The sequence below is a fragment of the Coloeus monedula genome (assembly GCF_965178545.1).
Source record: "Coloeus monedula genome assembly, chromosome: 2".
Lineage (NCBI taxonomy): Eukaryota > Metazoa > Chordata > Aves > Passeriformes > Corvidae > Coloeus > Coloeus monedula.
This window is the reverse complement of record NC_138782.1, coordinates 37196150-37207036: the sequence shown is the minus strand read 5'-3', so window position 1 is coordinate 37207036 and position 10887 is coordinate 37196150. Positions and strand designations below refer to the sequence as shown.

The following is a 10887-nucleotide window of genomic DNA, read 5'->3' as shown; positions in this document are numbered from 1 at the left end:
TTGTCTATGATTTCCCTCCTAATACAAAAGGTGAATGTGATGCAACTGAGGGAGATTTTTATGACCTTTATATATATTAGAGTAATTTTCAGAGTTTTTACAAGTTCTACTGATACAACAAAAAAAAAAAAAGCACAGAAACAGAATTTAATGTATTCACACTCCTGAAAATCATGAAGGCTACCTTTCAAATATTCCTGTAACTCAAGGCTTCCATTGCCCACAAATACAAACCCAGAAATCAGACAACAGGACAAGACACTCTCATAATTCTTAACGCTAACAGCAAAAAGCAGGCTCATCAACCACAGTGTCAAGGAGTGTGAAACAGTGCAGCCAGAACCCGGATTACTTCAGGTCATATTCCAAAAGCAATCAGCAGAACAAGCCTCCTTCTTTACAGAAGCAAAACACAATACAGATAACTACTACTTACCTAACTACAGAAACGACACATAGATCTGCACTAAGAACAGTTATTAAATAAAGGAAAGATTCATTGAAGATGTTAATAAAGACACATGCCAACCACGTGAGGAATAACTAGTAGTTTCATCTGCTAAGGCACTTGTGTTCCCAGGCTGCCTGCTTCACAGAGTTGCAGAATGGGGCAAAGCAAGGCAGCTATGGTTACTTGTGAAGCAGATACTATAGTGAGTCCATGAAGCAGGAACTTGAACTTAGATGAATGAGATTAAAATTCCAGAATTAGTACCCAAGAAGTTACCAATTTAATATGTCTGTGAATTAACACTCAATACCCACCCTTTAGGGGGTTGCTCACTATAGCAAATACTATTACAGCTTTTAACTCAAATTTTCTTCTGTTTCTGCTGCAAACAATAGCACAGTGAAACTGTTTTATGATTAGGCTTTTGCAGCCAAATGAGTTTTATTAGAGTTAGACCCAGGAAAGGTATTAGTTCATACAGTTATGTTTTGACTTCAGACTTCAGGCTTGCTAATAACAGAGAACTCAACACCACGTTTGTTGAGGCGATCAATCAGTTTTGTTTTGGAGAAGGCAGCTCCTGGAGAATATACGCCACCCCTGTTAGTGAAAATCAAAAAGGAAAAACATTAGTGGCACAGTGAGTGAGGGACACCTTTCTGTGAAGTTAAAGATGTGCTTCCCTGACTAAGAAAGAAAAAGCCACTTTGTCCCAGAAAAGAGCGGGTGATTAATTTGGCAGGGTGGTTATAATCATAGGTTCATTTCTGCATCCAGCAAACTCTACAGAAACCATTCCATTAACTGACGATAAAGACATTGATGCAAAAGCCTGACTAAAAGCCTGTGAGTACATCCTTTCTGGTAAAGAGCAAGTGGCTTTAAATCAGCTCATGGTGAAGCACCTCCCTTGCAGAGCCAATTGGGTGAGGTAACACAAATCCACAGGGCTGTTAAATGGATTTTCAAAGAGAAACATTTGCACACAGTAGCTTTAAGGGAGAGCAAGCTGCTCAGCGTGGAAAGGTACTTACCGTTTAGGCAGAGAAGCTGCATCTTCCAGAAGAGATACAGCTGCTTGAACCATTGCAATTGGTGTAGCAATATATCCAGGCTCTGACAAAACAAAACAAAACAAAACCAAACCCCCCCAATGAAGTACAGTGTGGTGAAATGTAGAATGTAATCTTGCTCTCCCCTACAGCATTCTGAAGAATAGTGTCTTTGGCAATGAAACAGCCTTCTCCATGTAAGAACAGCTTTTCTTACACCTAGTAATCAGACCAGGTAGCTGGTGAAGTCCTTTAGATCTAATCCAGACAAATAACTGCTTCACATAACCACCTCTAACCACATAACTGTGACCACATCATGGTGACAGAAGGCTCTCTGACACAGCAAGAGCTTTTCCCATCCTGTGCCTAAATTCAGAGTTTTGCTGTGAGACACTTGCATTATGCCACATCTCTAGTTATTTAAAGAAGCTATACTATAGTAACTCCTTCCTGAATGTACATTCTTGCTCCCTCCAAACTTCAGGTATGATCTCCTGTCAAGGAATGACCTGATCAGAAGTATGTGATAGTTAGAAATTATACCACACCAGACCTGTTTAAGTTCACTCTCAGGGAACTGGGAATAAACAAAGTACTAAGTCCAGGCTATAACAACTAAAAACTATCCTTTAAAGCCCCCTTCCTTCAGTAGGTCTGCTCTGCAAAAATGAAAATTAGAACAGGGAAAGTCAGAGGAAAGAGAATGACAAGAATGCAAATGAACTGGCTATTTCAAAAACCAGGTCTCAAATGAATTCTAGTATCCAAGTTAATACACTGTAAAGGCTGTTGACTGTTCATGTTGCAAGTGCTTCTCAAGGGTGAAAAGGGACAGCAATACACTCATAAACCTATTTTAGAGCAGGGAATGCTAGGCAAAAGCAGTCAACTGCTACTAACACGTACCTGGTCCTTTCACTTCAGTGCAGATCTTCACATTTGGTTTGCCATTCTGGGGATCCTGTCCCTCACTGTAACCCTCACCAAAAAAAGTCATTGTAAAAGAGGTTCCATCCATCTATAGCAGACAAGACAAGCATGGTCACCAAAACAGAAACTGATTGCTACCAGGAAAGCAAAAGTATCCCAATTCTATATATAGAATCCTGCCAAATACTATAATCCATTTAAACATGAGAAGAGTTGTTTTGGATTACTGCTTAAAAGGTATAATCTAAATTTTTAATTCCTTCCACTTTGTTGGAATTGTCCTTGTACTAAAGTCTGTTTGTTCTCTCAGTACTTTCAGTCCTGAGTTTTTTCTAATCAGTCTCCCTTGGTCATCACCTTTGATAAGAGTGCTCTGAGCCATCCACAGAAATACATCAGGCCCAGCAACATTACCCATTTATTTCTCATAGGAGTTACGCATACTTTGATGTCTAAGAGCAAAAGGCACGATTATTTAAATATCCAATAACTATCTGAACAGGCACATGCAATGTGAATTTGGGCCTAGGGGGGTAGCTGTATGGAGAAGTGGCTGAGGGCACTTGGTCTGTTCAGCCTGGAGGAGAGGAGACTGAGGGGAGACCTCATTGCAGTCACAACTTCCTCATGAGGGGAAGAGGAGGGGCAGGCACTGATCTCTGCTCTCTGGTTACCAGTGACAGGGCCAGAGAAAATGGCCTGAGGTTGTGCCAGGGGAGGTTTAGGGTGGATATCAGGAAAAGGTTCTTCACCCAGAAGATGGTTGGGCACTGAAACAGGCTCCCCAGGGAAGTGCTCGCAGCACCAGCCTGACAGAATACCGGAAGTGCTTGGACAATGCTCTCAGGCACATGGTGTGACTCTTGAGGATGGTGCTGTGCAGGGCCAGAAGCTGGACTTTGATGATCCTAGTGGGTTCCTTCCAACCCAGAATATTCTGTGATTCGTTTAGAAATTATTTCTTTGAGGCTAAGTAGTTGACTCTAAATTACTATTCCACCATTACCACAACAATGTATTCAATAACTGTGGTATAAAACTGTCAGTTACCTGTTTCTGGGTTGGCCCTTCCTTTGTGAAGCGTCCAGCAGAGAAAAATTCCGGGTACTACATGAATAGAGGAGAGGAAAAAAAGGAAGACGACAAAAAAAAGACCAACAGTAAATTAGAGGGGAAAAAAGGTATCTCCAAACACTAAATTATTCTGTGTTTTGAAAACTTACTTTTGTCAGAAGTTTTCTTCCAAAGTTAAACTTCACCAGAAGAAGAAATAACATGCCCGCAAATATCAGCTTGATAACAGAGCCAAGACCACCTACATTCACGTAACCACCATACTGGACCTGAAGCAAGAATATATTTTCAGTGATAAGATTTACATCAATCTTTCCCATCAATTAATTTTTATAAATCAATCTACCCCCAAATTAAGATGCAGTTGTTTCATACAGCAGGTATCAGTTTAAATAGGGCCTTAAACAATTATCTTAGTTCTAAGGAACTGTTTGAAGAATGCTTCACTTTATCATTCATTCTGGGAAGACAATGTAATTACAGAGTGATGAGGGAGCAAACATGGTAAACAAGAACAGAAAACCTTACAGAAGATGTGTTTTGCTAACCAATTTCAGCCTTTTTTCCTAGATCTTCATTTTCTCCTCTTTGTGCTCTTCTTTAAGAGAAACTGAAATAGCAGTGGCAAGCCTTTCTCATTTGTAGCTTCCAAGTATATTCTTAAAGCACCATCTCACCCTCATCTCTTAACTGATGCCTGTGACCCTGTACAGCAGTTACACAGATTGTTGGTGCTCGTCTCCTCTCAGGAAACCACGGAAAACAAAAATTAAGCATCCTTTCCACCATTACGTCACACTGCCTTTACTCTGCACGCTGGAGACCCAAGCATCAAAGAAATGTAAAGATAAAAATGAGCAGCATATGAATTCTTTATCAGACTATTTACTACACTATACTGAGCTGGCATTAGCTACACAACAACAATTATGATCCTTTTAGAAGCTCTGTTGACACAGTAAGAAAAGTCTCTGCACAGAAACAGAATTTCATATATTTATCATGAAGGCTACCTTTCAAATATTTCTGTGACTCACGATTTCCATTCTCTACAAATACATACCCAGAAATCAGGCAGCAGGAGAACCCTACAAGACACTCTCATAACAATCATGCTAACAGCCAAAGGCAGGCTCATCAGCCACAGTCTCAAGTAGCATGAAACAGGCCAGTGCACCCAGAAGACACAGTGTACAAACAACAGTAACGTACGGGTGTTTCCTGCAACTCGGTGTGCAAATAACGCTGAGTCCTTTTCACAACAGAACCATCAGATCCCATGAATGGAATGCAGTACTCCTTGAATTCCTGATTGTAAAACAAAAACCCTCTGCAAATGAAACAAAAATTAAGTCAGAAAAAAGAAGTTCCAGTCTTCACACAAACTGAAAGAAACTGACCATAATGGCCTTACCATTACCACTTTTCTCTCAAGCATTTTTATGACATAATCACTTTTCACTGAAAGCAAGCAATTCCAAATACCTCCCTGCCTCACTCAAAATTCACTACATATATGTATCACTATATATACTTTATTATATGCACTATATCAAAGTTGAATTTGATAATCAATGTAACAGTATTTTCATTTTTTTACTTCCATTCTACTAATCACTTCTGAAAGCAAAAGTTTGCCTATCACTAAAAGTCCTTTAGAACATGTTAACTTTGAAACCCAGTAAATGCTGGGACATTTTCTCTTTCCAGTAAGATATTAAAAAAAAAAAAAAAAATCAGTAAAACTGAACTTATCTTCAATTCTACTAGATGAGCATCTACGTGTTCGTACTCTACTAAAGGCCTAGATGCATCTTTTTAGTATTTAATGCTGTGTTAGCAATCTGTATCATAAATACTGAAACTATTAGGAGACTGCATATTTTGCATCTTATGCTTCTTATACCTTTTCTTAAGCTTTGCACCAACTACTGGAACAGGGGAGTATCCTATCTTTTTTCGAAGCTTCTTCAGGTTGCCTTCATCTGCAAGGCCATAGACAGCTGACTTCCAGGTCCCATCGTGTACACAAACACCCTTGTGACACACCATGAAACAGTAATTAGTTCAGTATTTAAAGGTTTCATATATTATTTTAATAATGACATTAGAATCACTACATGTATTACAATTATTACATGTAAGTGTTATGGTGACAGTATACTGAAATGGTGTGGATTGACTTTGGCTGGATGCCACGTGCTTGCCAAGACACTCTTATCACTCTCCTCCTAGCTAAGATAGGGAGAGGAGAAAATAAGATACAAAAATCCCTCATGTGTCAAGACAAAGGCAATTTAATAAAGCAACAGCTGCACATGGAAACAAAGGTGTCATAGTAACAAATGCCTCCCCACTCTCCTACCTCCACCCTTTTTCCTCCTTTCCCTTAGTCTTTATTGCTGAGCAGAACTCACACAGTTTATGGAATATCCCTTTGATATCAGTTTGGGGCAGCTGTCCTGGCTATGTTCCCTGACAGGACCTTGCCCACCCCAGCCTACAGATGAAGGGGGAATGTTGCAGAGACAGCCTTAGTGCTGTGCCAGCACTGCTCAGCAGTAGCCAGAACATGGGTGTGTTACTGACACCTCTGTAGCGGCCTTACAAAGCACAGCACTGAGAGGGCTGCTGTGGGGAATTAACTCCAGCTCAGCCAGACCCAATGCAATCTCCATGCCTCATTCCATGTGATCTGCAACATACTCAGGGCCCACAGAATTTAATACATATCTGTATCTCTTCTAACCATCTCAGTGTAGTTAACTGTCATTACTGAAATCCCTTCTTACCAACACTTTGAACTTACGCTATTTATTTAAACATCTTCATACCCAACATACAGATTTATACATTCCCATTAACTACTATGTCCCCTTCCTTAATGGACAGATACTATTCTCCCATTCCATGGGCTTCCTCCACTCCTCCAGATGTTTGTAAGAACAGAGATGGTTTGTAAGGCAAGATGTGTGCCCATGCCAGGGCCAGCAGCATTTGGTTGTTGGGGATCAAGACTGGCTTGGATTGTTGCTGCATTGTTTTAACAATGACATTAGAATTATTACATATATTGCACATTATTACAACTCCTACCTACAGGTATTATGATTACCTGCATTAAAGTACATTGAAACAACTCTTCCCCCCACCAACAAACAAAAAACCCAAACAGCCAAACACTAAGCTTACTGGCAACACACTATGGACCTGTTACAGTTTCACTTGTGTAAGAATCCTTCCCACATCTCTGCAAAATAATTCTTGAAACAGCTTACCTGAGCAAAGTGTAGGTAGACAGCTCTGCAAACAGACCATACAAAAGGGTGTTTGCTTGGGATACTTTTAGTAGCTCTTAAAGAATAAAGTTCTTAGACATCGTCAAAGAACTGCCAGCTTGCTCCTTGGTCTGACTTAATGTAGCGATAGTTATTCTGATGGGCTATGGTGATGTTATCGTAAGAGTTTAAGAAGGTAGAAACCAACTAACCTCAGGCCCAGACTTCACCGACAGGAAACTCTCAACAGCAGTTAAGGTACCTGTAAGAAAGGAGAAAACATTACTTGGCACATGCAATCATTAGTCTGCAAAGCCAGAGAATGCTCCAGCAGACTCAAACAGCAGGCCACTGACACGATCAGCTGAAAAAGCAGAGTTACGTCTTTATCTCAAAACAAAATAACATAACATTAAGATGCACAGCTATTTGAGTTAGCAAGTATTACAGGTCACTAGTATTACCTCTATTCATTTATTTTTTGTTTTATCTTATTAATGAGATAATATTAAAAAATCATTGAGAAAAGGGAAGTTATATTAAGAGCTACATTTAGTTTTCCTCCAAGTTTCAAAATAAAGGATGATGTAGGCTCTGAAAGCAAATATGGACTTAAAATTTTGGTACGCCTAAACTACAAAAAACCCGCCACCAAAACAAAGCAACACAAAAATTCCCCCAAAAAACCAAAAGATACAAAATATCCCAAAACATTTAGTTTTAGCACAGCTTGTGTTTTGCAAAGAATGCTTAGTTTGATGGAACAGCAGAACAACACACCACCTCCAAATTCTGGTTTGTTTTGCTTTGCTTAGTTCCTTCTGAGATTGGAAAACTGTGTACGGGTAAGTTTTGGTACAGCAAGCAACTGGATAGACAGGTGGTAATGCCATAAAGTCAAAACAGGAAGAGATAAAAGACATCTTTATTCAAAACAGGTATCAAACATCAAATTACAACCTCACAAACATCCAGATACTCATTTCCATGCCCTGTTTCTCCCTCCAGTCAGATCTGAATTGAGTTTTTTTCAACTGAATGCTCACTCCAATTTAAACCAATCCCATTTAGCAGCCTTTTTAATAGTCCATAAAAGCAAAACATTTGGATACTCTTTATGGGCCCTCCCAACTGAAAGTCAGACACGATGAACAGAGTACTCTTATTTGAGATCAGGATCAAGTACTATTTACATAGAATTAAATCCTCTCAGATTTTTTCTCAAATATATTTCTCATCTTTCAGTTACCCTCTAGCTGCTATTAAAGTAAAAGGCACTGTATGGCACTGTCCTGCTACTTACACTCACACAACAGCTTCTCGGAGCTTGCAGTTGAAAATAAAACTCGGGAAACCTGATTACCCACCAATCTGTGGACCCTTTCCCACAGTCTCTTCCCTACAACATTCTCACTGTACAAGAGGCAGTGTGCTGAGGCTGCCTAGGGACATCCACACACTGGCTGAGCAGCCTGTGCCTTGCAGCTGAACATTCTGTCCTCTCAGATTCACAGAATATTCCGAGTTGGAAGGGACCCACGAGCATCATCGAGTCCAACCCTTAAGTGAATGGCCCACATGGGGATCAAACCCACAACCTCAGTGTTATTAGCACCATGCTCTGAACAACTGAGCTAACCATAACCGCATTTGGTCACCTGGTAAAGGCAGGCCAAAAGAGACACTGAAGGAGTTTCCATGGGAGCACGGCTGCTCTAGGAAACCAGATAACAGCATAATCTGCATTTCTTTTTCACCATAAAAACACACTTATTCTAGTCACCTTTCAACTTGTCTCTGGTGTATATTACTCCCATATCCGCTGGTATGGAGTCAAAGCCACAGCTTCCAACAACATACACTCCCTTTTCCGCAGCTTTTTCATTGTATTTCAGGTACATTCCTTCCAGAAACTGAAACACAGTCAGAACAAATATTTTAAGCTGAAATTCATTCTTAGCCATACCCAGTATTAGCCATCAGCGCTTCACAGTCACGTCATAGCACCCTCCATGCTTCAAACCACGTACAAGTACCTTTTTATATATCTATATATAATTTCTGGTCTACAGTACGAAAGTTTCACAGCAGTCAAAAGAAACGTACAAAATTCCTATGCAGAATCACAACAGAGGCTTGAAGCAGAATTCAGCAATTTGGGACTTCCAGAGAGAACCGAAGAGGCTCTTGTCATAAAAGCAAGAAAAGTAAGTATAGTGTACTTTAAAATAATTACTGCACCTTAAAATTACAGATCAGGAGGCAGAATTTGTCTTCATGTTAAGAAACATTAGCAGAAACATGAAACATACTGAACAAACACTCCTTTTGCATAGCCTTGATATAAGGCAGCAGTTTTTTACTATCACATACCTGGGGTTCTCCACTAATGTCAATGCAGCTTGCACCATTTTCAACACAAGCTTGTACCACAGGTTCTCCCAAGAATCTATACTATAGAAGGAAAGAACACCAGATGTAACAGAAGAAACCCCGCACACCACAACTCACCCAATGTGCTTTACCTAAAGTACATCCTTACAATGAAAAGGAACTTGGTGGCTATTGATTTTTCTAAGTGGGTCTAAAATGCAATAGCATTTCTATTTCTTAGGAGTGTGGGGAGAAGAAAGCATAACAAACTTCATTGCTGATAACGGAGTTTGCTGCAGACTGCTGCATCTGATTCCTCTCATAGATCAGATCACCAAGACCATCTGAATACTGCCACTAACTTCACTTTACACTTTCTGCACTCTTATTATCAGCCTATTCTCTACTTAAACACTCTTAATTCAAAGACATGATCATGACCCAACTTTCAGCTCGCACACTTTGATGCTCTCTGAATGCAGTGGAAATACTGCCGCTGTAAGTTTTAAAAGGGCCAAGTGCTTATGGCAGCAAGCCTGTGGGCCCCTCTTCCAGTTCCTTATTTAACCCTAGCACCACTGACGTTTTGGACCAACCCAAAACGCTGGGCCAAACTTTACCATCAGTATCTTAGGCTGCCTGTGAAAGACTGAAAACAAATCCCGATGTATTTCAGTGCGGAGACCTGTCCGTGAACCGCACCGCCTGCGACGGCGGTGGGAAACCCTTCGGCCACTGCACTACACGGCTGTACCTGGAACTCCGGGGTCGAGTTCCAAGAGCTGTGTTGTCCCTGTGCGGCCGCGGCGGCTCTCCGTGCCCCGGTGAGGCGCAGGCAGCCCGGCCGCCCGCAGCCGAGGCGCGGCCCCGGGGGCACCGCCCTGCCCGCATCCCCGCACTCACCGGGCCCACGCAGCTGAGCACCAGCCGGGTCTGCCTCGCCATGGTGGCCAGCGAGCCCGCGTCGCCCACATCGCAGAGCAGCACGCCGACCTCCTCCCCGAACGCCGCCTTCCCTGCGCAGCGGAGACCGCCGTCACCGACATCGCCCTGCCCAGGACGAGCCCCCTCCTCCCCGGCGCAGCGCCGGAGCTCGCCCCGCTTCGCCCCTCAGCCCTTCCCCGCACACCTGACCCGCTGGGCCTCCCCAGGCCGCGGCGCCGCGCCCCCCGCCCCGGCCGTGGCCCGTACCCAGCCGCTCGGCCGCCCGCTCCAGCACCGCCCGCAGCTTCTCGCGGCTCCGCCCGGCCACGGCCCAGCGCAGGCGGCCGCCGCACAGCTGCCCCTCGCCGGCGGCCGCGGCCGCCCGCGCCACCTCCTCCACCACGAACTGGCCGGTGAAGCCCGAGGCGCCGAACACCACAATGTCGTAGAGCCGCCCGGCCGCCTTGCTGCCGTTACCAGCCGCCATGGCGAGAGCACCAATCGCACTGACGGCAGCACCGGGCACCGCCGGGATCTTGGGCCCGGCCGGCCCCGCGGGCACGGCCCCGCCTCCCGCTCCGCCTGGGCTGCGCCGGGGCCCGCCCGGCCCGTGAGGGGCGGGGGTGGCCTTTGCTCGCCTTGCGACAGCTGGGAAGGGGGAGAGGTGCTGCTTCGCGGGGGTTTGTCGGACCGTGAGGAAGTAGAAGTACGGCCGAGGGGGCTTGGAGCCTAGCGGCGTAAGGGACGTTTATAGCGAGAGGTCACCGTAGAATCATAGAATGGTTTGGGTTGGAAGGATTTG

General features: G+C 43.4%; 1 protein-coding gene across 1 annotated transcript; it reads right to left on the bottom strand.

Annotated features, from left to right (window-relative positions):
- Positions 1-51: 51 nt before the first annotated feature.
- SCCPDH (saccharopine dehydrogenase (putative)) lies at positions 52-10647 on the bottom strand. The gene is made up of 12 exons (XM_082276592.1): positions 10353-10647; positions 10065-10177; positions 9162-9242; positions 8572-8701; positions 7001-7050; positions 5417-5547; positions 4723-4840; positions 3660-3779; positions 3487-3543; positions 2413-2524; positions 1486-1567; positions 52-1051 (listed from the first exon to the last, which is right to left on the bottom strand). The coding sequence occupies exons 1-12, from the start codon at positions 10570-10572 to the stop codon at positions 946-948; spliced, it is 1320 nt and encodes a 439-aa protein (XP_082132718.1). The 5' UTR covers positions 10573-10647; the 3' UTR covers positions 52-945.
- Positions 10648-10887: the final 240 nt, after the last annotated feature.